The sequence below is a fragment of the Melozone crissalis genome, unplaced genomic scaffold, assembly GCF_028551555.1.
Source record: "Melozone crissalis strain CALT ecotype California unplaced genomic scaffold, PUWL_Pcris_2 ptg000005l_1, whole genome shotgun sequence".
Classification (NCBI taxonomy): Eukaryota; Metazoa; Chordata; class Aves; order Passeriformes; family Passerellidae; genus Melozone; species Melozone crissalis.
The window spans coordinates 21,827,446-21,854,574 of NW_026535783.1; the positions used below are offsets into that span (position 1 = coordinate 21,827,446).

The following is a 27,129-nucleotide window of genomic DNA, read 5'->3' on the forward strand; positions in this document are numbered from 1 at the left end:
TATAAGGCCAAATATATCCCTGGTCCCTTCATTTGCACAGTGGCTGACATACCTGGTGCAGTACTTACAAACTGTATTGGTCTGATTATTTAGTGATTTCTTCCCATGAACATTCTTTCACCACAAGTCTAAGCTGACACTGAGAGACGCAAAACAAATATATTCTTTTCATCATTTTCTTTTCATAGAGAATCCAATCTGCTTACAAGACATGGAACAACAAGGAAAAACACTGAGGAGTTCCTTGTTTTTTCAATTATTGCTATCAATACAATTGATATTTCATTTCACTGAAAGGTCTCATTGAAAGCATATTTTTACTGACCTCCAGGGAGGTCAGATTAATACTTCTGTCTTAGTTACATGTGTAGGTAGAGTGCTTTGCTGGGGCGAATGCAGGGAGAAAATCTCCAATGTCCTTAGAGTCAGGTTACACCTAGGGGGTCCCCAGGCAACATACCTTGCTTGAATTATGTTTGATGCCTCTTATCAGTATGAAGGTTAGAGCAGGCAATGCTCTCCTTCCTCCTGCCTTTGCAAGATAGAGTCTGTATGTGCCATGCTCTCCTAATTTGATGAATGCCATGTTGGCAGGAAAGACTTGATGGTAAATCAAGGCCAACTAGCCAAAATCAGCAGGCTTCAAGCTCATTTAACTGCAAATTACTGATCTGGGAAAAGAGCTGGCCAAAATCATCATATTTTCAGCCCCTTCCACATTTCTAGTTGCGAGATAAGAAAATATATCAGGTATCTGCTGAAGTATTGTAGCCAGAGCACTTTCTATGCTCATGACTGCTTTGAGAGTATTGAAATGATTATACTTATCCAGAATCAATGACTTCCAAACTATTTTCTTTTCTTCCTCTGTACAGTGGATGCTCACAAAGTCATCCTGCGCAGTCCCTTCCTAAGGCATGAAGAGGCAAACTATCTACTACAAGAAGCCGTGTAGTAATTAGCCAGCTCAATTGCATAAACCAAATTGTGACTATGACCCTCTTGAACTGAAACCTAATTGCAAAAGTATTGCTGAGGTGTGAAATAGGAGAGATCTTTTAGCATTTATTTCTGTGTGTGAACTCGGCGGCTGTGAAAGGGCCAAAGTAACACCAGCAGCTTTAGGTCTCTGCCACTTTTGTCTCCTTACCACATCTTCCTCTGCCAATTTAAATGCCTGGGACTCTGTCTCAGATTTTTCCTTGGTTTGCCTGTTTGTGTCTTTGTTGGAAATATTACTGAGCTGGGCTTTCACTCTTTCAGGTTTCTGTGGGGTCGATAGCAGAAAGCGTCAAGGACAGAGTGGTTGATTCCAGACTGCAAGTGTATGTCACCCGACCTGGCCTGTTCACTTGTCTTGCCACAAACAAGCACAGCAAAACTTTTGGAGCCGCAAAAGCAGCAGCAACCATCAGCATTTCAGGTATGCAGGGAAAGAAGAGGCCATTAATCTTTTTAGCCTTTCCTGCTGGGGAAGAGGAAAGGGATGTGGAATACTGTGGTGGAAGAGGGGAAGCTTTGGAGAGCTGATAGCGTGTGGGGGCCTAAATTTGAGTACAAGTACATCCTCCACCAGGCTATTTCCTCATATACTCTTACACTTTGGAGACGGGCATAGCTGTCATTTCCTGAATGTTTGATGCTGTCTTGTACTTTGTGTCCCAGAAGCACACTTGGTAAGTTCATCCATATGGAGGAAGTTGTGGCCATGACCCAGCGTTGGTATCATCTAACAGCAAAGTGAAAATAACTTCAAGCAGTTCAGCTTCACAAGGGGTTGGCATCCAGAAAGCAGGGTGGTTGCTGTCAGAGTAGTACCCTGCCTTGCCTGAAGTTATCTCTTCCCTCAGAGATGTCTCCCAAATGTGAAAATTAATTTCCAAAGAGGAGAAATACCTCTGTCAGAGCTAACTAATAGCATTTGTCATACAGAGAGAAAGGTGGTAGCTTGTCCCATCCCTCTTTGGACAGGCAAGGGGACTTAGAGGAAAAAGGAATCAAATTGGACATGGGAAGGTAGCCCTGGTTCTGCTTTTAACCAGGCAGGTACTTGTTTATCTCAGTGCCTTAGCTTCTAGTTTCTTGATAAAATAATCATGCCCTTTCTTACACTGGGCATTGAAACCTATCAGTAATCTCTGCTCCATAATGTACTCAGCACTTGGTACTGAATTTCCCATTCCCACTTCTGCTTTTAGCCTAGGCAAGTGTGTGTCCTACAAATGCAGTGGGGCGAACAGGTACTTGGGGCTGGTGGAAGTTTTACTCCTCCAGGCTGTGTGTGCTCATCAGGAGGAGAACTACCCCCTAGACCTGCGCCTTAGCCTTGCCCCAGCTCACAAGGCTCCAAGGGCAGAGGTGCCCTGGCCCTCGGCTGGTGCCCAGTGCCTCCTCCCTGTGCTGGCACTGCCCAACTCCCTGTGGCACGGCAAGCCAGGGCCACTGCTGTGTGCCACTGCTGCATCCCCAGCCCTGGCTTCTCCTGCTTGTTACAGCTGCTGCCTCAAGTAATGGATATCCATGTAGCTTAAACACAGGATGCTGCCTGCTGGTTACATGGGACCCAAAGGATCAGGAAAAAAGTGTGGGTTTATGGTGCAAGAGCCTACTTCAGCTGGCACTGCCATCAACAATCCACTTCCTCCTCCTTCTTTCTCACTTTACAGTGTTCAGTGTTGGCCAACTTTTCTTCCCCACAAGAAGATACAAACAAAGGAACAGAATTTAGGTGCATTTTTTTCATACAGCTTACAATTGTCAGATACATTTCCTAGCATGGAAATCTTGACTTATGCATCTCAGAGGGAGCAATGAAGTGTCACTGATGTCTTTTCCATTTCTTCTTTCTCCTGGTTCATCACAATTCCTGGATCTGGTGCCTCTTGGCAGAATGGAGGTAAGAATGACTTTCTGTGGCTTTGTGGAGGCCCTTTCTGGGCCAGGGAGAAGAAAAATAATGAGCCAAGGGGGTCTGGTTAGTTTGGTTTAAATTAAGGGGTAGGGTTCTTTCATTCCAACTATGCAGATGAGGTTCACCCATAGGGATCACTGATCTCCTTTACAAAGGCATAATTGGAGATTAAGCTTGGATAGTTAACAGTGGTTTTGAGTGAAGCCAGCAGTAAGGCTGTTTGAAATATGGTAGTGGGAAGAATATTCTGAAGAAACTTCTGTTTGGTTACAGATCCACAGTTTGCCTTGACCTTATAAATGTTCATGGCAAAGCTTAACTGCAAGGTAAACTCCTACCTTACAGTTAATAAATGTTCACAGTTAATAAATGTAATTTGGTTTGGTGCTCACCAGATTAGGGCAGCAGAAGATTGTTTGTTCCAAGCAGAGTTATGGATGAACAAAGCCACTTACATGCAATGAGAAATGAACTTCTGCGTAGTAATTTTTGCAGGACTGAACAATTTAGCTGGTCTTTTCTCTTTAGAATCCTTCCATGTTTCTACACACTGCACTGGCTGATCAGTCTGGAAGGAAAATGAGAATGTTAGCCTGGGAGATGGGCTGGGAGCTTCTGGCCACCACAGAAAAGAGCAGAGCCTGGGACAGTCTGAGCAAATGGTTTTGCCACTCTGCTGACACAGGCTCCCTGCAAAGGCTATTGCCTCCATCACAGGAGCTTGCAAGGTTGATTCAGGAAGTTTGTAAGTGATTAAGTGACCACCCAATGGCAGACTTACGCCTTACACCTGCACCCCTGCAGGTATGACAGGCATGGGGACACAGACCAAGTGCTCAGCCCATCTGTCCCATAGGTGTTCTTAACATTTGCTGCATTATATTTCCTTTCTGTGACAAACCATTGTGAGAAACATGTTGTTGCTACTTCTCCATTGCAATTTGGTCTGTGTCTCCTTGCATATTTTATAAAAGCAAGGAAACATAATGTTAGCACTGTTAATTCTTCTCAGTCTGCCTCTGCAGTCCCCTGAAGTCAGCAGCGCAACAGCCCCATGCACACCTGTCCCTGCTTTTGCCCCTGGCCACAGGAAGGATGCAACTTTCAAATTAAGCACAATGGGAATCATCAGGGAAATGCAAATAACATGACCCCTGCCATGCCAAGAGCAGTTCCAGCAGGATGCTGGGATTGGTGCATTGCTTTGGGGAAACCTGCTGTGTGCAGGAAGATGTCATGGGCTGTGAGACTCGTGCAGCATGCTGGGAGACTCCTGTGTCACATGAAAGTGTGTCCATGGAGCCTGGGATGATGCAGTGTCAGAGCATCACTGCCATTTTGGTAAACCTCAAAGGATTGCTGCCTTCTTGTATTTTTTATCCAGTGCAACACAGAAAAAAATTAAAGAAAAAATTCACATGGAGCCCAAAACAGAGCAGCTAAAACAAGGCCAGGGATTGTGATCTGCAGAAATAGCATCTGAAGAACAGAAATGTGAGCATCCTCTGTAATCCTTTGCCCATGTACCTCCAGCTTTCTGAAAAAAAAAAAAAAAAAAAAATCAGCAAGAAACCCCAGAGTTAACAATGGGTGATTATTTGGACAAGGGAAAGAAATAAAAGGCAAAGATACAAATAGCTCTGTTGACTGCTCCAAATGGTTGGCATGTTGTGAATTGAACTCTCTGACCCCAGTTACACTGACCGAATGGCAGTGGGGACAGCTGCACCCAGCCCTCCTCTCTGCCCTGATTTGGCCATGCCCCACACACAGGGAGTCTGTTTTCGCAGCTTTGCCTCCCGTACCCAGGACTCTGCATCCCATGGGCTGCCTGGGCAGAGGGCACCTCCTCACCTGCAGTCCTGGCTGCTGGTGGGTGACTGTGGGAGCCACTGGAAGCACGGCTGGTCTGTGCACTGCCCTCGCCCTGCTGCTTGCTTTTGATGGCCATGGGGAGGAAGGGAGGAAGGGAGGGGGGAGAGATCTCCTTCCAGATACAAATAACATGGGAATGATAAATGGCCCTCAAAGAAGATGACCCTACTGTGATTTTACTGCTCCTGCATAGCTCTGTCTCTGTGCTATGTGTCAGGACTTAGCAAAATGGGAGATGTGGTGAAAAGATGCACCTTGCAGAAAAACACTGGGAAGGAAAACACAAAGACTTGTTCCTTCCTCATCTCTGAGTTCCCCAGCTAAAGGCGTGGAAGAGGGACAGGTCAGGAGTGGTGCAGGAGCTCTGGGAGGGCAGGCAGGAGCTTGGTCTGACCTTGTGTAAAACTCCCTGGTACACGATGGGTTGAACTTACCTGGCTCCTGTTCATCAAGTCTATCTTACATTAAACTCTAACTCTTGTTAGACAGCAGAGTGAAATATCCTGAGTTATCACAGAACTGCAAGCAATGCAAGCAAGCAGCATGGCTGATCCCTACTGCAGGGAAGCAGGAAAGTAAAGTACTTTCCCATTAGAGCCCAGGGGCAGGGTGAGGGGCCATGCTAGGTCATGGCTCTCTGTGATTGCTCAGCCTTCAGTCCACTTACAACTTTAACAACACTTGGTCAGAGCCTCCTCCCTGAAGCTCACCTGGGCTGGTACTAGGGTACCCTGCAGAATTTTCATTCTTGTGTTATAATAGCTGGTTTTAGTGGTATAAACATCTACCATGTCCTCTGCCCTCTGTTAGCTTTACACATGCCACTTTATTCAGAAACAGGGCCATTGTGCTCCTGCAGCTGTTTAGGTCTGTGAGCTTATTCTGTGTCTGTGTGTGTGTGTGCTCTTGTCCTCGACAGCAAGCTGTACAAGGGTGACGCAGGCTACTGCAGCACATACAGAGGTGAGGTGTGTAGTGCTATCTTGGCGAAGAATGCTCTTGTTTTCTTCAACTCCTCCTATGCTGACCCAGAGGAGACCCAAGAGCTGCTTGTGCACACTGCCTGGACTGAACTGAAAATGGTGAGTTCATTCTGCCAACCGGCTGCTGAGTCTCTGCTGTGTAACTACATCTTCCAGGAGTGCAATCCCTCGGGAGCTGGGCCAGCTCCAAAGCCAGTGTGCAGGTAAATGAAGAAAAACACGCTCATATTTCACTTTCATTTTGTGGGGATGTGTATGCAGCAGGGGAGTGGTGAGGGACTGTCCAGGCTTGCTTGCAGTAGCAAGTGAAGCTGAGTGAAGCTGGGCCCTCTAGCTTTGCACAGGTTTTCCCTTTGCTCTCTCCTCTGTACACACAGACTGATTCAGCTCTCACTGTGCTCATTGCTAGGGTGTGGTCTGAATTAGAAGTCCAGACCTCTACATTACATCAGGTGTTTGGAGGATTGTGTTGGAAAGAAGTATCCATTTGAATTACATAAGTAGTTTCAATAATTCATGTTGTTTTCTGTTATTGTTATCTTACTAGGCCACTATCTATATTTTTTATTACTATAAAGAGTAATTGCTTCTTTCAAATTTTGACTAAATGCAGCTCCAGAAGATGCAACAAATCTGGCTGAGGCAATATATCAGTCATTTAGTACTTCCTGCTATGACAAAAATGTGACAAAAATGATGAGACCAGAGACATTGCCTGTGTAGTTGAACCTGATAAACCAAAACTATAATGTGGTTATTGTATCCTTCTGTATGCAGAGAAATGTGCATTGAAATTGGGCTGACAGGGAACCTGAGGAGTCCAAAGCATCTCTTACCATAGCTAATCTACTGTTGACAGGTATTTGTAAACACATCCCAGTGACAGACACTACTCTCTCCTTACACAATCTCCTGAGCAGCCCTTCCCTCGTTGCTCCTTGTCCTCCCACCATGGTCATGGAGGCGAGTTTCTTTCTTTCCTCTTTGCAGTGAAATTTTACATCCTTCCCAAATTCTCTGACTAGATTAAAACAGGTTTTCCCGAGCCCTGCACACAGCTTTTGCTCTTCTGCCCAGTCCAGGTTCGGTTATTTTTAACTGTAACAGAATTATGATTGCCTGCTGTGCTTTGCAGAGGACAGCCCCGCACACACATATCAGGGTGAAGCTTTCTTTTTCCTGTCATGTTAAGCCCATAAAAGAGTAGTCATTACCCATACCACATTTGGGCAGCTGACATCCCTGCCTAAAGTGCACTGCTTTGATCTTGTCCTCCTTGAAACACATTTTAAAATACTATTCAGATCTGCATTTACTGAAAGAGTAGCCCCAGCTCTAGTGTCCCAAATAAGAATACAAACCTTTTCTACAGACATGGCAAGCACACTGCTGGATGGACTTGTGCCTGATGTCTAATGGCAATAATTTCTCCAGTTATGTAGGGGCTTTTTAAGACAACCGGCAACATGTTGGTTTTGTAATTGGGACCTTTTTCGTTGCTTCTCCTTTAACACCTCTAAAACAAAGGCGCAGAGGAAAATCCCACTGTGAATATTGACCATACATTTGGCTTTCTACTTGGTACCTATGCTGCCTTGTATCCTACGGAACAATATTATGTGCAACTATCCAGAGATAATCATGCAGCCAAGTACTACCATTTGCTTTTTGCTGGCAGGCTCCTCCCTGCCACCTCAATATTCTGCTCTTTGTCATTGTGCCCTTAAATACATGATCACTCTGCCTTTTTTCAAGACCTGTGACAGTATTTATATCTCAGCCACACATGCATTAACAACACATTAGTCAGCTAAGGGTTTTGCATTTTGCTCTGCAAAGTATTTCAGTTAGATCTTGGCCTTGCTTCATTTACCCCTGCCCATGAGTGGCCCTGCAGGACCAGAACTCACAGTGATTTGACTGAAAACCTGTACTTCTGGGGCACTTCTAAAGTCAGAATTGTATAAACTGACATAAATATTCACTTGATCTTGATGCACCTGAGCTAACAGTTACAAGATCTGCTAATATATCTAAATGTTAATGGGCTTGCCTGGAACCATTTTTCTTGAAATTCATGAGTCAATGTTGGTTTTTATTAATTATGCCTCCCTCCTTTGACCCTAATTTTAATGCAGCTTTCTTTATAAGAAAAGTTCTGGAACAGCATCCTTCCTGATTCCTGTCCTCAGAGAGCATCAGCTGGACAGCAGTTCTTCCAGAGCCCAATACTCCTTTTGATAATTCAGACATCTTATGGACTTTATGGCTGAGAGAGGTCTGGGGGCTCTTGAACACATCTCACATGGTCTTGGTTACTTTCCAATTCTCTTAACTTCTTTTTACTGACAACTTTATAGCTTTCTGCAGGAGCTGGCTAGACTACACAAGTTTTCAGCTGAAATACTTCATGAGTAAGAATTTAACTCTCTCCAATGTGGGAGAGCTCTCCCACTTTTTCAGGGACATACTGCCCTCAATATATGCCCATGTATTTGTATCTTATTATTTATTTTCTGCACCATTTTTTCTTTGCTATGTTGTTTTTTAAATTTCATTTGGTTTGGAAGCTAGCTAGCAAGAATAACAACTGACAGGCTGAGTAAAACTTTTCTAAAAGTAATCAGGGGGTAAAATAAGATGAAATGAAACACAAGAAAACCACATGGGAAAAGTTCACTCGATGTAAATTTAGATGCAAATTGATTAAAATGAGAGTTTTTAAGGGAAAGTGATGTCTCATCTCATAATTCTTGATTACATCTGCCTCTTGTTGCTGGCTGCTATTGCAATAGCAGAACAACCCCCAGTTTCTGTTTCAATCACTGCTGATAGGAAGTGATCAGGCCGTAGGGAACAGTCTTGTATTGGGGAAAGTTTTTCCTTGTTTGGGTCTGTGTGTCCCCATCTCCCCTTACATAGTCTCTTGTGGTGCCTAGAAACACTACTGGCACACTTGCTATCTTCTGCCATTACTGCTCTTTGTCCATCTGTCATTTACATGACATAACATTTCTAATAATAACCTGAAGTAATCTTTGCCTGTGACCTCAGCAAACCCTCTGTGCGCAGCATTGGGTGCTACAACAGCGGTGTGAACCCATCCAGGAGCGACTGACCACCCTCCCTCTGGCTGTGTTACCATTCTTCCAGGGTGCAGATAACCTTCCTTTAGCCCCGGAGCAGACAGCACTGCAGAAGAATGGTCTTCTGCGTTTTGCAACTGAACACTGAATAAAGGGCTGATTTAACGGTGCTTGGGATCCAGGAATGAACAGAGCTAATTCAGTCCAGATCTCCCAGGTCTCAGCCAGTGCTTCAAATGCAAGTTTTTCTCATTTCCCTATCTAAGTATTTCTTTACTTCACAAGGTCACTCCTGTTCCACATGTTGCTTAACATAACAAAGATAAATTTGCCATCTGGCTGCATTCTGGCTTCCATGGAAGGGAGGAAGGAATAAACCAGGACTGGCTAAAATCAAGCACAGAGTACCTGGGAATTGATGACTTCAGCCTGCTGAATTGAGGGGCATCCATTACTGTTGCAGAAAAGCTGTTTCTCTAGTAGAATTCTCAATGACCCCCTTCCTTCAGGTGCTTTAGTGGGTTTGCAGTGTTAGCCATTGCTGACGTTCATGACCATCTGCTCTTGCCAAAACTGTTGTATAATTAAGGAGGTTGCATCAACCCACCAGGTGGTGAATTTGGCTAAATCCTTCCCCACACACCCCAGAAGTACATTTTGCTTTCTGCATCATTGTGTGATGAGTTGTGGATCTGGGAAAGGCTCCAGCTGAGCTGTGCAAAAGAAATCTCTGCACATGACCTCAAAGTTGATTTTGTAACCCAGGCTCTCAAGAATGGCTACATAAATAAGTAAATCACTGATAAATTGACCAATATAATAAATCTACAAACTTCCCTGAATGGTATGTTTTCTTTTTTTTTCTTTTCCTTTTTTTCTAGTGCAGGTATTTCTACCTCGCCCTTTTCCACAAACACTTTCTCATATAAGGCCCACTTAAAAATCCAACGCACTTCTTGCCAGTGAATATTTCACATTGTTATGGAGGCAACACATTAGGTGGGAGACAGGTCACTTTTTTACCAGGCAATTTGCAGATATCTACAGAGAAAAAAATGGATTTAAAGTTGTTGCCTGTAGACACAATTAAAAAATTCTGGGGCTTTATTCAGTGAGATTAAAAGTATATGCAAATATTTAATATAAGAAGGTTAAGAATTGCAACTCACCTTTTGCTTTTAGTAGATGACAGAAGCCAAGTGAGATTTTAGGATATATTGAAAAATTCTAACTCTAGAAATGAGAGTGAGACTATTTACAAGAGCATGTAGTGACAGGACGGGGGGAATGCCTTCAAACTGAAAGAGGTTTAGATTAAATAATAGGAATAAATTATTTACTGTGAGGATAGTGAGAGACTGGCATAGGTGGCCCAGGGAAGCTGTGTATGCCTCATCCCTGGAAGTGTCCACGGCCAGGTTGGATGGGGCTTTGAGCTACCTGGTCCAGTGGAAGCTGCCCCTGTCCATGGCAGGAAACTGGAAATAGATGATCTTTGATGTCTCTTCCAACACAAACCATTCTATGATTCTATGATGTTTATTAGAAGAACATGTGAAAAAAAAATATGTAGAAAAAGATTGGAATGAACTCCTCATAGTTTGGTGTGTGTTGTGTTTTGAGCATAACCCTGCTTCAATAAAAATGTAGGTTTGTATGTTTCTTAAAGGAAGCTGTTGCATTTCATACAGTTTCTTTTATGGTTTATGAGCCAGACACGCTGGCTTTAAAGAAGTGTCACCCCATTAATAGATTTCTGTCAGCTTGATAACCCCTGCATTTCACTGCTAAGTGCAGCCTTTTCTTTTTTTCAAGCCATTGACAGCTGTATTTCACTGTTTTTTGCAAAACAATGTAGAGAGAATTGCCTTGCTGTAAAGGATCTCTACTGCTTTAAGGAATGGCTCTCAATGGAGGAGAACTCCCAGAAGGGGATTTACAAGCCAGGGCTGATGCTGCTCACTCTTCCTGAATGCAACAGGTTGCCCAGCCTGCACCAGAATCCCAGCTCCTGTACCCGCATCCCTTTCTTTGGTAAGATGGCACATGCTGCTGTCCAGAGAGCTGTGCTCTTGGTAAGGGAGAGGGGAAGGGTACGATCCATAATTTACAGCTAAAGTAAAAGCTGATGGTGAGTACTGTCCTGTCAGCACCTCCTGTGCATGGAATTGGGGAGGCTGCTGTAGCTGTTTGCTTCTCTCGTGCAACCAGGGTGTGGGAAAAATCCCTCAAGTAAATAAAGCCTGGATCTTTACTGGGGAAGATCATAACAATCCTGAAAAACAGTCTTAACGATAGCAAAGTCGCCACTCGGGTGCCTTTACAAAGAATTAAGCTGTTTAAGCACTGCTAGGGAGGGAACCTTTTCCTGTAACATGCTTCTAAGTGAGCATCTGGTGATATTGCTTCCTGGACAATCCCTCCTTACATCTTGTCTTGTCTTTTCACAGATTTTAAGAAGGAGAACATAACCAGTAAGTAGACTGCTCCAGACTCTATGTTTTTAGAGACAGAATATTCTTTATTGAAGCTGCCATTTGCACATGTTTTTGTGTTTTCTGCTGGTCCTGGCTGGCTAAATTTAGATTGTTACTGAGGAATGTCTGGGTTTCCATGACCAAGGCATGGGGAAACACATTTCCAGCTCTTTGGAGGTTGGGGAGACCATGGGCTGGTAACTTTTTATGAGATAGGCATGCTGGTTTTAGATGGCACCCTTCCCTCCAGCTGTTTCCTTTTCTATCTACCCATTGCCTATCATTCCCCTCTACCTATATTTGGATTTCTGATTCTGAGGTCGTTCCAGCCTTGTATGTTAACAATAGGCTGGCCTTGCAAGACCTTAAGCTCCCAGCTCTCTCCTCAAATCACCTCTGAAGTCTGTCTGTTTCTTGTATGAGCCTCCCATGGTCAGTGGTGAGACCCAGACATGTCCTGCAGTGCTGCTTTGACTTCTGTCAGGCTCCCCCCTGCTGCTAGCTGTGGCTGAAGCATGCACACCCAACTCTTGCAGTCGTGTGCAATTGCAGTTTCAAGCTCAGCCACTGACCTTGCCTCATTGGAAAAAGGAATCTCTCTCTTGCCAGGCATCTAAGCAGGTGAGGTTTGCAGATTTTGCAGTGGTTCACACCTTATGTATGCAGAGAGAGGCAAAGTGAAAAAAAAAAAAGAAATAAAGAATATTGGGGAATATTCTCTCATGGAAGCATCTTGGCTTCACCTGACAATGCAAGGCCTAGGGGCCTGGTGATGCAGACATGGAGACAAGGGCTTCAGAGCCCTCTGGGCCAGTGCCTACAGCCTGCAAGGGCAGCCATCCCTGCCCTGGTGGAGGAACCACAAGAGAGAGGTGTCAGCATATGAGAGGAGCATTTGTGGGATGGCTTCAGTCTCCCCACAGTTGTTTCAGGATATATCCTCTGTCTCCTGTGTATTGTGTATGCATGAACTTTTCTGTTCAGCTTCCACAGCATTTTCCCAGAGTGGCATTGCATAAATGTACACTATTCAGTCATGAACCAGGAAGATACAGAACAGTTCAGTTCATGCACACTGTTATGTGCATGAACTGAACTGTTTTCTAGCTTGTTATCAAATTAGTCATTAATGTCCAGGTGGACCAGCCATATTATTCCTCTGTCCTCATTGTAGGAAGACAGTCTATGAAAACATCTGCATTTCCAGAGTATGAAAGATTCAGAGGTTCTTAGTGTTGCTCCTGCCCCTAAAGGTCTTCACATTAATCTTTTAAGGTGTACCACTGACATTTATTTCAAATCTTTGCAGAAATCTTTTCCTTGTTTATTACTAGCTGTGTCATGAGGTATGTTTCAGGCACTGCTTTCCTTGTCTTTGAATGTGAAACAAGTAAATTCTCATCTCAGGTACACAAGTATGTTCCAGGACAGTTTAACACCTCTAATTAGGATGTTGCACCTCTGCAGAGCTACAGGTGCTGGTCATGTGGGGCTGCTATCTTATTACAAATGTGAGTCATAAATGGTATTTATGTATCAGCCAAAGAAATCCACCTTAGAGTATTTTACTTTGCATTTGTCACGGGTTTAAATCCTCTACTGAAGTGTTTAGATGCCTCAGGGCTACATGAACTCAATGCTTTGTTTAAGCTCACTGGACTGGAGTTAACACTTTAAAGGCAGTGTGCCTACCTACAGGTGTATAGTGTCTGCTACCTGCTGAAGCCTCAGTAAGCTGAGAGTCTATCATGATATATAACTGCAAACTGAGTGCAAGAAGAAAACAGCAGATAGTCATGATGCTGTGTTGGCTATGGTCCTGGTACATGAGAAAGAGTACAATCCACAAAGACAGATAGCCTTGTGTCAAATTTGGGTCAACCCTTACACAAAGCTTTCAAGAAGTTGAAAAGTATTTGCTTAAAAAAGTCATTATTTTAGAACACATCACGTTTCTTCTTGTTCTTCTTTATTCCTGAGCTGCGAGATTATGAACATAATAGAAAATAAAATTATGACAAAAGAATGTGCTGGTTTGTTAACTTTTCAAGGCTAACAATGCAATGGACCTTAATATATGCCATCTATTACAATGTTAGCTGCAGCTCAGCTGAGTTTAGAGATTAGGTACTATGTATTGAAATCTGTAAGGCTGCATCTCCTCTGCTGTCTTTCTGCTTCCTAGATTATGCCAGCATACATTAAACTCTCCTATGGGGACAGGTGTATGTGAGGACATACATCCTGTGAGGACATTAATGCATACTCCTGCAGTAAAATCTCAAGATTTTCTGCCTAATTTTTCTGCAGCTGGAGCAAGCTCTGTATATGCAGTGACTGCACTACCTTCATTATAAAGAACATTGTTTTATACTGATTCCATTCCTTAAATCATAGTTCAGATCATATTTCAGGGTATTGTCTCCATGCATGCTGAAAATCATAGGCTGCTTCCAAATAATCAAAGAGGATAAGTACTGCAGAGAAGCAGGAGGAAGGCACCCTTATGAATTCCAGCTCCCTGCTACCAACCTGAGGAATATGGGTGTCCTCCTATTAGTGCCCCAGTAAGAATGCAGGCTGTGAATCATGGAACCATTGCTGTGATTTGCTTTTTGCCTTGGTTTGGCTAGAGTGGATTCAGTGTGGTTCTGCTCTGCACTTTCTGCATGAGGTACTCTGAACTATGTGGCTGCAGCTCAACCATCACAGACCCATGGCCTATTTTCTCAATCTGAGAGAGCTGCAGTGCCCTCTTTGAAGTTTTACCAGATTTCTGCCTATGTATTGAGTGCAAAATCCATTAGAGAGTAAACAGGAGGCTAAGCAGTGCCCTTTCTGTGTTGTCTAGTCCTTCTGTGTGCTTCACATCTGATACTGTCAGATGGTCTCGTGTAACAACATGAACTTTATTCTTGTGAGCATCTGCTGCAGGATGTGTTCTGAAATACTTTGACCCTACAGGTGTTTTTCTCTTCCAGGGACTTGCTACAGTGGCAATGGCCAGTTTTACCAGGGCACAGCCAATGTCACAGCATCTGGCATTCCCTGCCAGAAGTGGAGTGATCAGGTGAGTGTCAGTGTGAGATGCGCCAAATGGAGAGCTGTGCTCGAGGTTTGCTTTTCCAAGGAGTTTCTCAGAGTCAGGCAGCCCAGTCTCAGTGCAAGGGATGAGCAGGGAACAAGTTGCCTTCATTCTTGAGCTCATTTTATAACCTCATCATATTTCAATCTGCAAGTTCTCCTTACTGTGTCAAGATGTGTTCTCTGTCATTTCAGGCAACCAAATGGCTGTTTCACCAAAGGCTCTGTCTTGCTTCCCTCCGTTGGGTTTTCTTTTAATTTTGCTTTAATAGTAATAGCATGGAAAATTATGCTGAAACACTAATACAATTTGCTTCCTTCCCCAAGGCTCCCCATATGCACAGGAGGACTCCTCAGGTTTTCCCAGAGCTGTCTGATGCTGAGAATTACTGCCGCAACCCAGGAGGTGAGAATGAGCGTCCCTGGTGCTACACAAAGGATCCAGCTGTGACCTGGGAATACTGCAGCGTGTCTCCCTGTGGAGATGGTAGGCAACTGCACTTTATGATTTCTGCCACTGTGGCTGTTCCGTGGCCATGCAAGGTGTTTGCATCCTGGGTACACCAATCTGTTCTGTCCTCTGGATTCAGCTAGTTCTGGGTCTTCTCACAGATTCATTCAGCACCTTTAATGAGAAGGTTTAATGTGCCCCATGAAGAGGGGAAAATGAAGACAGATGAATCAAGCATCTTGCCCTAGGTTATATAAATGCTAAAGATGAAGTGAAATGTCCAGTGGTACTCTGAAAAATTGATTTTTCACACTGTTTAGAAGGTAGGGCTTCAGGTTGTTTTCCAAAGTTGTTTAGTTGTTTAGTTTAGGGTGATTTTTTTCAGTAAGACTGCCCACACCCCTCCTTCCCCCCCTCCCCCCAGTTCCCCAATTTAAACTAAAAATAAGCCATAAAAAGATGGAAGCCTCTGTGGTTTTTGATGTAGAAGCTAAGTATTCCTGTAATTTCTTGTTCAAAAACAGAAAAAATGTTAAAAAATATTTCATCCAAGATTCCCAGTTTCTGGATTTCAGTGCTCAGAAATAAGACTGCATTTGGAAACTTACTGCACTTATGTTCTATGGACATAAGTGAACACAAGTAATTTTTAGTTTAGCTGACAACTAAGAAGAAGAGTTTAAATTTCTTTCTGTTCTCAAACACTGCATACAGAGAACAGCATTTTCTAGAATATCTCAGAAGGCACTCTCCAGGTAGTTATGTGATTTTTTTCCCTAATAATTCAGCCAAGTGTGCTTTAAACTAGTTTTCCACATTTTCCCCATAAAGACACTGAGATGCAAACTGTTGGGGGTAAGAGGATATTTTGGGAAAGTATCACTCTGTACTTACTTGGTCTTACAGTCCTCCCTGCAGATTCCTTTTAGGACACATGATACATTGTGGTTTACATTGTACAACACCATTGATCTTTCCCACTGCAGACATTACTATATTTGAATACTGTTGAGACTGTCAGATGTGACTTCCCATTTGTAACTCTTCCAAATATTCTATACTAAAACTGTGTTCCCAGCTTAATGGGCACTATATATTGGTCTTACCAGATCTTGGATTTTCACATGTGGCAAAACAAATGGGTGTTGCTACCTGCAAGCCAAGCTTCCCTAGCATGGTCCTCTCATGTGGTCATAGGGCTGCATGTAATGTCAGTAATTTCCAGGGTGACAAGTTAGCTTCGTAAATTCCTCTTAGAGAAAGCTCTATAAATGAGCAGAGGCATAACCCTCTGATTTTATTTGCATTTTACAGCATTGTTATCACTGGGAACAAGGCAACCAAGTGGAGAGACTCTAAATCTTCCCCCTCCTCCTCCATTTTCCCCTACATACTCCATGACTGTTATCATCTCGATCATCTCCAGCTTTGCCCTGGTCGTGATCTTTGGCATTATCACCCTGGTTTGCTGCCGTCGTCGAAAACAGTGGAAAAACAAAAAAAGGTAAAGCTTGGAACTTAATTCAGTGCAAGAAACGCTGCTTTGGAAAAAGAGCTTTCTTGTTTCTGAGAGAAAAGTCCTGTGAACACCTGTGAGGGGACAGCAGCCCTCCCTCTGCTTGTGTCGGCCCAGTGTTAGTTCTGTTGAACTCCTGTGCCAGAGCAGAAGGTGGTGACTAGGGACATGGACACCTTGCTGCAAGGTTCCTTCAGTAGCCCTGCTGCACCTTCCTTTCTCACCCTGAAATAAATAAACTCGGGAGGAGATGAAGCTAGTTATCTCCTGACTGAGGGCTGTGCACACACTGACCAAAAATCCCTCTGTTGTTTTAGAGAGTCGGAGACACCAACTCTCACCACTCTGCCCTCCGAACTGCTCCTGGACCGGCTGCACCCCAACCCCATGTACCAGCGCATGCCTCTTCTCCTCAATCCAAAATTGCTTAGCCTGGAGTATCCCAGGAACAATATTGAATATGTGAGAGATATTGGGGAGGGAGCATTTGGGAGAGTCTTCCAGGCCAGGTAAGCAGTCTCTTTGTGAGTCTTCTTTATCTGAAGGTACTTGTGAAAAAATTAGCATGGAAATCATCCATCCATCCATCCATCCATCCATCCATCCATCCATTCATCCATCCACTCAAATACTCAAATGCATGTGTACCAAATGGTACACAACACAGGTTTGAAGAATTGTTTTTGTTGTCCACTGCTATCTGTCAATATTTGTTAAACTTTTGCCGCAAATTACTCTTTTCTACTCTCTAGTAGATGTAATGCCTTACTGACATTATCTGGTGTAAAAGTTCAGCTAAATTTTGCCAAGAGTACTGCCTGTAACATGTGACCTTTCGTGAAGTTCTTGCATTTCCCAGTATTTATGAATTGTCAGTGTGTGGTGATCTCCATTACAACACCAGTACTGACCTGTGTAATTACCACAAGTCTTTGCATCATGCTATGGTTCAGTCCAAACTGAATTGCAATTTGATTCTGTGGCAAAACCAAACCAAACCAAACCAAACCAAACCAAACCAAACCAAACCAAACCAAACCAAAAATCCCCTAAAAACCCTCCCTGCATAGGCCAGTGGGGAGATGGGTGTATGGTTGTGTGTCTGTGGTGTCCCAGCCTTAATGGAAAATGCACAGCCAAGATTTGCAGATGCTTGTAGGTGAAAGGAATTGCAAAAGCCAGAGTATCTGCAAAAGTGTACAAATTTTTATTAGCAAATTACATGCCTTCCATGGAAATAGCACTTTTATTGTCCCTGACCTCCTATATAAGCACAGGGCAGTAGGTTTTGAATAAAGGGGTAGTGTGAAAAGGAACAGAGACAAAAATATGGATTGAAGAAGGAAGGAAGGAAGGAAGGAAGGAAGGAAGGAAGGAAGGAAGGAAGGAAGGAAGGAAGGAAGGAAGGAAGGAAGGAAGGAAGAAAGAAAAAGAAAGAAAGAAAGAAAGAAAGAAAGAAAGAAAGAAAGAAAGAAAGAAAGAGAAAGGAAAGAAAGAAAGAAAGAAAGAAAGAAAGAAAGAAAGAAAGAAAGAAAGAAAGAAAGAAAGAAAGAAAGAAAGAGAAAGGAAAGAAAGAAAGAAAGAAAGAAAGAAAGAAAGAAAGAAAGAAAGAAAGAAAGAAAGAAAGAAAGAAAGAAAGAAAAAGAAAGAAAGAGCAAGTGGTGGAAGGAAGGAAGAAAGGAAGGAAAAAAGGAAAAAAGATCAGTGGTCCTGGCTCCACCATCAACTCAGCTGACAGAAAGTTTATAGTCCTGGGGCACATGTGTGTCTAGGCTTTGTAAGGGTACCTTTTTATAGTAAAATTTATGTGCCCTGGAGCTTATTTCCTCACTTTCTATACAAAGTGGGTTATTATGGGCAGCCCATTCTTCCAGACCTTTCTGGAAATGATTTAGGGACTTTAGGGTCTTGGGTGCTCTTGATCCCCCCTTGCAGTCCATTCCACCTACTTCTCAGCCTCATTCCTGCTCCTCTGATGCTGGTGTTGTGCTTATCTCCAGGAGCCATAACAAGGACACTTGTCTCAGAAAAATGTTGCCTTACCTCTGTATGGCGCCCTTCTCCTGCCATAACAATCCTTGGTTGGCTCCATGGCTATCTGGGTATCAGTGTTTGAGTAACACAAATAAATTCCTTTATCTCTAGACTTCTTCAGTGTCCCCTTTAGTTAGTTTCTCACTTTTTATTTTTGGAATTTGCAGCCACTGTTACTTGTTTTAAACCTGAGATATTAGATGACAGCCCAGTTCTGATATTATCATGGGAAGTGAGGTTGTGCACTTTTACAAATGTGAAAAATCTTTAATTGACAACCCCAAAAGTGAGGAGGATGGAAGATATCTAGCTTTTCTTGACAGAATCCATAATTTCTGCAAGAAAATCTGGACAATAATAGTTTCTTCCTAAAGTCCCATCCCCAAATTCCTAGAACAAAGTGTACAGGCAGTACAGTTCCCTGCTTAGTCAGGGCAGTAATCTTTGTCCTTTGCAGTTAACAAGCATGGGGCATGGCTGATTTTGTGGCTGTATCTAGAGTAGTGTATGATGACCTCAACAAAAACCCACAAAAACCCAGGGAAGGATCAGAGTCCCACCATGAGCCAAGATCTGCTTGGTGAAATGCTTCAGTTGACTGCCAAAGCAAAGGGCTATCTTGCAAAAAGTAGTCATAATGCAGGTGTCTGTAATGTTTATAGTTAAGCTGTTGGTGTACCTGCTGGAAAATTAGTTCTGTACAGGTTAGACATGTTACAGCTGGGAAACAGTTTCAACAGCTGTGACGGATTTTTTTTTCTAATGAAGAGATAAATTATTTCTAATGGAAGAAAAGCAAGCGTACTTTTTTTTTATTACAGAGAGAACTAAAAATAACAAAATTCAAAGGGTGCACAGTGGGATTGCCGCAGATGCTTAGCCTGTGATGAACTGTCATCCTGGATGGCCAAACACATCTGAGCTTGAAGCAAGAACACAGCTATAGAAGCTGCACAACAGCAGTGCTTGGGGCACTGCACACCAGGGGCACAGGGCAGCTCTTGTCCCAGCCTCAGCGCAGTGCTCGGGGTGCCCTGAGGTGCAGCACCTTCCTGCTCATGCTGCAGGAGTCTTCACCCCTGTGCCAGCAGGGCAGGCACTCTCCTTCCCAAGTGCTGCTTTGGCCCTGCGCTGGAAGGTCTAATACAATTCGACTGCTGCACAGACCTTTCTGAGCTCGAAATGACTTTCATGGATATCGAGAAAGACTTCTCAAAGGGCATTCAAATGTCACTAAAGTGCTGGTTAAGCAAGTGCCAAAGTGGTGTAAAGACTTTTTATGTGGATTTCATACACTTCAGCACTGCAATTTCTTTCAATTAAGCCTTTTTGTTATTGTCAATGGAAACTGAGAGAAAAAGACACAGGAGAAGAAAAGAAAGTATTACATCTCATCTAGCATTTGCAAAGTGAGAAGCTTCTTGAGAGATGCTTGCTCTCTCTGGCTCAGGGAAGGAGCCACAGAAATATTGCTTCTTAGGGACTCCTTTGTTTATTACCACCTCTATCAAAAATGTCTCCAAGGCTTTATAATTCCTTATAGTAAGGTATAGACATTTCTGTGCACTTCTGGCAGATCAGTACAGTCCTAGTATAAGCTGTGTGTTCATCTAGGTTACTGAAATGATCAAAACTCAAATTATTGCCTTCCCATCTCAGAAGGATAAAATGTACTCTCCTGCATGTGTTAAATGGACATCTCGAGCTAAGTTTAGCAATCCTCTTACTTCTCCTGCTCTCATGTTTCTCGCTCTTCTGTAAACACAGCTCTGCACTCAGTGCCAGTGATGCCTTTGCCAGTTGGCTGCTGTGAGTCCTGATTCAGTGTTTACTCACTCCTGGGTCAAGCAACATGTTAGGACAGGAAGTGTCTAGCTATCATTTACTAGCTTCTCCTGAAAGGCTACTGTCTTCACCAGGAACAGCTTCACACTTGGAAGGATAAGGAAGGAACCATGCTTAAAACAAAATTCAGGACCAGGCTCAGGTCTGTCCCAGATAGGTCTTTGTGGCTGATTCTCCTCCTGGGAGGATCATGCTGGCCCCACAAGACACCAGAGCACCATCTCTGTGCAGTTCAGTGCAGACTAGCATGCAAGTTTTCTTCCAGAGCTGACCTGTGTGGTCCAGGCAAAGCCTGAAGATCAGGATTGCCTAAAAGCCTGGATGTGGAGTCTTTGCCAGTAGGCCGGTATGGAGGTTTTGCTAGTAGGCTGGTAGACCTGCACTACAAATGCACAACATGCTGTTCCTCCTTAGGGACAGGGCTGTTCCTAAGGTCAGAGTTTCTTGACAGAAGTCTCCTCATATTCTCTCTATCTGCAAAGGGTATTTATTTGACCTGCTATCTCATACATAGCTGAAAAATAGTGTGGGTGTTAATTATTAAAAAAAACAAAATCCAACCTTCCTTTCCTCCTCAAAAAGCAGCTCCTGCTTATTCAGGGCAGTCTCCTGGTCACATATTAACTGAACCAAAGAATAAGGTAAAGGAAGGCTCCCACCAGACTCAGTAGATGTTAATGGCATTATTTAATCATCTAAGAGAAGCTGCCCAAATGTTATGGTGAGCAAGATGGGGACAGGACGGAGTCTCAAATACAGGTTCAGACTGCTCCTCATTTTTTTTTTTACATATTTGCTGCTTGAAATAGACACAGGCAGGAGACCTTTCTCCTTTTCAATGCCTTTATTAAAACTGATCAGCTCAGGTGGGGAGAAACAACGGGTGCGCCCTCTCAGAGGAGGAGGAAGTGTGCAGCTTTGTCCACTGGTCTGTGGGCAGAGCCCGCGATTGCTTCCTCAGGAGATCATCGGGAAATCTCTTGCTCCTCCGGTCAACATTTCAGGTCCTCTGTCTAGCCAATATCTTCATGTTAGGGCGAGGGGTAAAAAGGCCTTGGCAGATACTAGATTCTGTTCCTCACACGCAGTCATCACTTTGATTCATCAATTTTGTGTTGGCTCGTTGTTTTAGGGGTTTTTGGCTAGGTTTGGTGAGGCATCCATCCCGTTGCATGCAGGAAATGATGTCATTTGCATGGCGACTCGGTGTCCCTTCCCCTCCACCGTCTGGGTGCCATCCTCCCGGAAGCAGCAGGGTGCCACTCGACAAAAGGGGAATTCTTAACCATGAACGACAGGTAGTTAACGAAAACAACAGGTGATTACAACAACAAACAGTTAGAACTCTGCCCTGGCAGCAACTGGCCCGCCCTGTGAACTCTGCAACCTTTTTAAAAAATGGGCAGCTGTTCTACTCATAACACTGCTTAGGAAGGAAAACCTGACTGGGAACTTAAGTCCGACATTCTCTAGATAGGCTCAGAGTGAAATTCCTAGCTGCACTGCTGGTTAGTTCTTTAAGCATGCACTTAAATGCCAATTAATGACTCTGGTGCACAAATCCATTGGTAGTGAAGCAGGCAAAGGACTGTTGCTGTCCACCCTGTGCATAAGCAGTGTAAATTTCTCCTCCTTAATTGCAAGAGAGATTACCTAAGGTAATTTCTTTTGATGCTTCCCAGTTCTAGGAGAGAATTAGCCTAATTTTCGAAAAACACTCTGCCTTCTGGCCCTCCAGCTGAATTCTCCAGGTTCAGAGGCAGCTGCTTCCCGCTGCTACCCTGCAGACGTGCCCCTATCATTTGTGCAAAGACTGTCTTTAGGGCATGAAAGGGGTCACATTTGGTAGCTGTCTGACAAGACTTCAGACAGTTCCTGCCTCTGTGCCAGAGCAGCGTGAGTTTCCCAGGCCTGCTCAGAACGGTACTGCATCACCATGAGCTACCAAAGGTGAAATTTCTGGCTTTTGCCTGAGGGCTACTTAAAAGGCATTGTGCAGCTTAACCTCACTTGGCTACATTTAGGTTAGTTTACATTACAGAATTCAGTGAAATTGGGCGGTTGGGTGTACATCAGCCTGGGGTGAGTTTCTGTCTCCAAAGCAGTCAGGACTGAGCTCTGCCCATCCCTGCTTTGTCACCGTGCTGGGTCTGCTAGTCAGAGATGAGTGGTAATCTCTGAGACTATTTGGAAGATATAAAGCCCTCCTATTTTTACTTTTAAATCCCCTATTGCTTTGTTCAGGCTGCTGTTGCTGGCTCTAGTGCTGAGAATTGACAGCAGGTGCTCTTACTCCTCCCCTCCTACTAGACAGGGAACTGCAGCCAGCACGGGGTGAAAAGAAGGAAGACATTGTGCCGTAATGGAGGCTTAGCAGACAAATGTGGAGCCTGATCCTCTGCTCTGGCATGCCAGACCTCCTTGCTGAGTGTCTCAGCTGTGATCCAGCCACCTCTGATTCCTTTCTTGATGGACACCCTGCCATCCAGTGACATTTGACATTTACAGCATCCAAGTACAACTGCTGCAACTGCCATGCGTCTGAAGTAGAAGACAAGGAAGCTGGAAGTTTGCTTTGGAAATTGGAGTCTCCTCTAGGTGCTACTGAGCAATAAAATAACCTGGCATTCAAGCAACGGGAGGGCAGTCAGGCTGGTGCAGCAACGTGACACATAAATGGGCACCACTCCCCTTGGGCTCTGGCTGGCTACCTGTATGGAATGTGTGTTAGCTGCAAGGCCCCTGGCAAGAATTTGTGCAGGAAACAAAATGTACATCTGAGGTTTAGTGCATGTTTGAAGAGTGGAAAGTTACTCTTCTCTGGCAACAGCTACCCCATAATCTTTGGCAAGCCCAAATAATTAAACTTGTTGAGGGTGCAGGGAATCCTATGGATAGGAAAACAAATCTGTTGCTCAAAGTCAGGACTCTGTTTCCCAAGGATTTGTGTCTATAAACTTTAGCTGAAGATTCACAAGTAGCAAAACATGTGTATTTACACATTAACTTGTTCTTCAGACAAGGCACAGGCTTGCTTTGTCCCTTCTGTCCTGTCACATGTTTCCACAAATCTTGAAGCAATATAAACTGTTTTCTAAACCTCAGCTACACCACATTAAATCCAGCTGAAATTAGCAAATGGTTTTATAACTTGTTAAAGGTGGATACACACGCCACACACACATACACAGAGAACAGTATCAAAATGCTATTTTCCTTACAAAATCAAGGGAATACACTTCCTGTAATTGCTACTTTCACTCTAATAGTAGCCAGATATACCAAAGTCACCACTGTGCCAGGTATGGGAAAGGAGGCTCTTTCATCAATTTAATAAAAAATAGGTTTATTTTTAACTCCACTGTTATAGCCCAAAAGTGAATTGTTTGGGCCGAAGAGTCCATCTATCCTCCATTAAGTTTATGATGTGATCTCCAGCCTAGAGAGCAGTTGTTTCTTACCAGCCTGTTACTTATTTATGTCTTTAGCAGACACAGTAGTGTCTGTAAGCAGCAAGACCAGTGATCAAAAAAAGCTATATTGAATTTAGTCCTACCTGAACCAAATTAAATGCCTCTATAATATGCAATGCATATTGCAGTCCCAAGAGATGAAACTGGACTTTAAGGCTCCTTCTCTTGGTTCTGGGGCCTTCTCCCTTTTTTTTTTTGGTCAGCCTCTCCTTTTGCATCAGAAACAGAACCTATATTTAGTGTGCATGTATTCATCACTGATGGTTTCCTCTCTTACCTCTCCTTGCAGGGCCCCAGGGCTGCTGCCATATGAACCTTTCACCATGGTAGCAGTGAAAATGCTGAAGGAGGAAGCATCTGCAGATATGCAGGCTGACTTTCAGAGGGAAGCAGCTCTCATGGCAGAGTTTGACAATCCGAACATCGTCAAGCTTTTAGGTATCTCCTGTTGCCTTAACAAGAGGGTGCATCACATCAAAACCTCCTCATGCTGCACTGGGTAAACTGCTGGCCATCTTGCTGCCTAACTCTGCTTCCAGTCTAATAACCTTGACCCAGATGTCTTACAGGGAAGACGTGAACTTCCTGGAACTGTGATTTATTTTGTGGGTACTGAAAAGAAATAGTACAAGTCTTGTTAGTTTTATATATCCCACTTACTATTGTGATGTCCGAACACTTAATAGCATTAAAAAAACAAAATTAAATTAACAAAAAGCCAGCCACAAAAATGGCCTCTTCCTTTCCTTCCATTCTCATCTGAAAGGACATCCTTCTTTGTTGGATTTTTTTAGAAAGTCTTGATGCTGAAGCTTGACTAATAAGATACTTTCTGAGAAGAAAGCTGCTGACAAAAAATATTCTTTTAAAGACTGTAATTTTTTTTCTGAAGTAGATGCTGCTGGCCACTTTTATCTGGCAATACTGCTCAGATTTGTTATATGCAGATCTGATTCTCATGAACAGGGACATTTGAGATCTTAACTTATTTCAGTAGGAAGCTCCAGAACATTTTGAAATGGATAAACCACATTTTTGGGGAAGCTGGGTTGATACAGACACTTTGGCTACAGAAATGAAAGGCAGAAAGAGCACTAAACTGGACTAAACTTTGTGTTTATTGTTAACACAATTTAGGTAAGAAAAGGACAAAGGTACAGGCACAAACTAGTACCAGATCAGGGGGCTGTGGAGAAATAGCCACATTGTTGAAAACAGCTTAAATGATAAATCTCTCACGTACACTTGTCAGATCCTGATGTCATCAGAGTGGGAGCAGCCATTTGTTTTTCCTCAAATATTCAAATATTAGGTCATCAATTAGAATTTCAAGTTTCATAATAACTTTCATCATCAATTGCTAAATGGTGATCCTAAGAAAGCAAAACACATACATTTTAAATGTTGGCTTTTGCTGGTTAGCATTTTAATGATAGGTGCACAAATATTACTGTATCACTGTATGATCAGTAAGGCTCATGGAAGTGTGGTTAATGCTGGCTCACCAATAAAGCTGATAAAGTGCCAAGCATGTAGGACTGCACTCTACATCTAACAGACATGGCAAATGTCTCCTTTCTGTTGTCTGCTTTTGATTTGTCTTTCTTTCATTTTTGAATATCTGTCATGCCAAAAGTAATTCCTCAACCAACTTTTTTTTGCATGAGTTGTTAAAAAAAATAAAAATCCATAACAGCAAGAGTTTCCTTGTAATTCACGAGTTCCACTGAACCCTTGAACATGCCCCTTGTGAATACTTTTGAAGTCTTCCTGCATATGTGTCACCCCTACAACAATATTATTGTTTAACAACACAACAATCATAAGAAATATAAGAATTAAAAAGTAACTTGGTCAGAACTTTAAAGGTTACTTCCTGAAAGTCCTTGCAGTTTCACCTGGGAAGAGGCAATACAATACTTTAGTTAATACTAACTTAAGCAGGATTGCCTAAGTTCTTCATTAAACTTAGCTCCAAAACTCTGTGTTTTACCCAGGATGTTGAGAAAAATTTTGCATGCAGGCATGTGCATGATTTGTAAGCATCACCCAAGGAGCTCATCATCAGATCCCTGATGCAGGAGCTTGAAAAGAGGCAGCACGCATGATGGATGCATGCGAAGTGGGTGGTATTTGCCTGGCTCTCTCTCTGCATTGTAGAAAGCCTCCCTTTTGTGCTTGGTGGCTTTTGCACAGCAAAACTCTCTTTGCTGCTCAAATGACCCGTGTGGCGTGTCCCCTGGCAGGCGTGTGTGCGGTTGGGAAGCCGATGTGCCTGCTGTTCGAGTACATGGCCTACGGGGACCTGAACGAGTACCTGCGTGACCGCTCGCCCCGCAACCTGTGCAGCCTGGCGCAGGGCAGCCTGGACACGCGGCTGCGCCTGCCGAACCCCCTGGCGCTCTGCTGCACCAGCCAGCTCTGCATTGCCAAGCAGGTTGCTGCCGGCATGGCCTACCTCTCCGAGCGCAAGTTCGTCCACCGGGATTTGGCCACCAGAAACTGCCTGGTGGGGGAGAACATGGTGGTGAAAATTGCAGATTTCGGTCTCTCAAGGAACATGTATTCTGCTGACTATTACAAAGCAAACGAGAACGATGCCATCCCCATCCGCTGGATGCCCCCTGAGTCCATTTTCTACAACCGCTACACCACGGAGTCTGATGTGTGGGCCTATGGGGTGGTGCTGTGGGAGATATTCTCCTACGGCATGCAGCCTTACTATGGGATGGCTCACGAAGAGGTCATCTACTACGTGAGGGATGGGAATGTCCTCTCCTGCCCCGACAATTGTCCTCTGGAGCTCTACAACCTGATGCGCCTCTGCTGGAGCAAGTTGCCTGCCGACCGGCCAGGCTTTGCCAGCATCCACCGCATCTTGGAGCGCATGTACGAGAGGGCCGTGGCCAACATGTCTGTCTGAGGGATACAGTTCCCTCCTGTCTCCTGTGTCCACCTATTTAGACTGACTTGGACCAGCCCAAGAGCTTTTGAGTGATGGTGCCTTCACACAGTGTCTCACTCAGGGAGGAGAAAAGAGCTTGTTCCACAGCCAAACAAGAAACACAGACTGTACCCCTTTATGCAGCTCTTTGAGTGGGACTGTACCTCCCAAACAACAGGGCTGACCTTTAGCCACCAAGACAGGACTCCTCAGGTTGGTGAGAGTGCTGGTCATACTAACTCAGTACTTATATTTAGCATTTCCAGGAGCAAAAAGTTGCCTAGGAAAGGCAAACTAATGTTTCTTCCTAAGCACTGTTTCTTCCCTTCCTGAGAGATCCCGCCATGCTCTTCTGCATTTACACTCTTGGCTTTTACCTTTTTTCCCTCTTTCTCTTACATTTTCTAGTATTATTTAAAAAAAAAAAAAAAGGTTGCAGAGTTCAATCTT

At 43.7% G+C, this 27,129-nt stretch overlaps 1 protein-coding gene across 5 annotated transcripts in view; it reads left to right on the plus strand.

Annotated features, from left to right (window-relative positions):
• The window catches only part of MUSK (muscle associated receptor tyrosine kinase), a 55,063-nt gene extending 28,405 nt beyond the window's left edge, over positions 1–26,658 (plus strand). For 2 of the 5 annotated variants that reach the window (XM_054286426.1, XM_054286423.1), the window contains 8 exons: positions 1,264–1,423; positions 2,890–2,896; positions 5,706–5,972; positions 10,714–10,889; positions 16,182–16,371; positions 16,701–16,892; positions 24,025–24,173; positions 25,982–26,658. In XM_054286426.1, the coding sequence (XP_054142401.1) occupies positions 1,264–1,423; positions 2,890–2,896; positions 5,706–5,972; positions 10,714–10,889; positions 16,182–16,371; positions 16,701–16,892; positions 24,025–24,173; positions 25,982–26,658 (1,818 nt within the window). Of the gene's footprint in view, positions 1–1,263; positions 1,424–2,889; positions 2,897–5,705; positions 5,973–10,713; positions 10,890–11,305; positions 11,330–16,181; positions 16,372–16,700; positions 16,893–24,024; positions 24,174–25,981 lie in introns of all 5 variants that reach the window. The other 3 variants (XM_054286437.1, XM_054286429.1, XM_054286420.1) reach the window with 2 other exon arrangements.
• Positions 26,659–27,129: the final 471 nt, after the last annotated feature.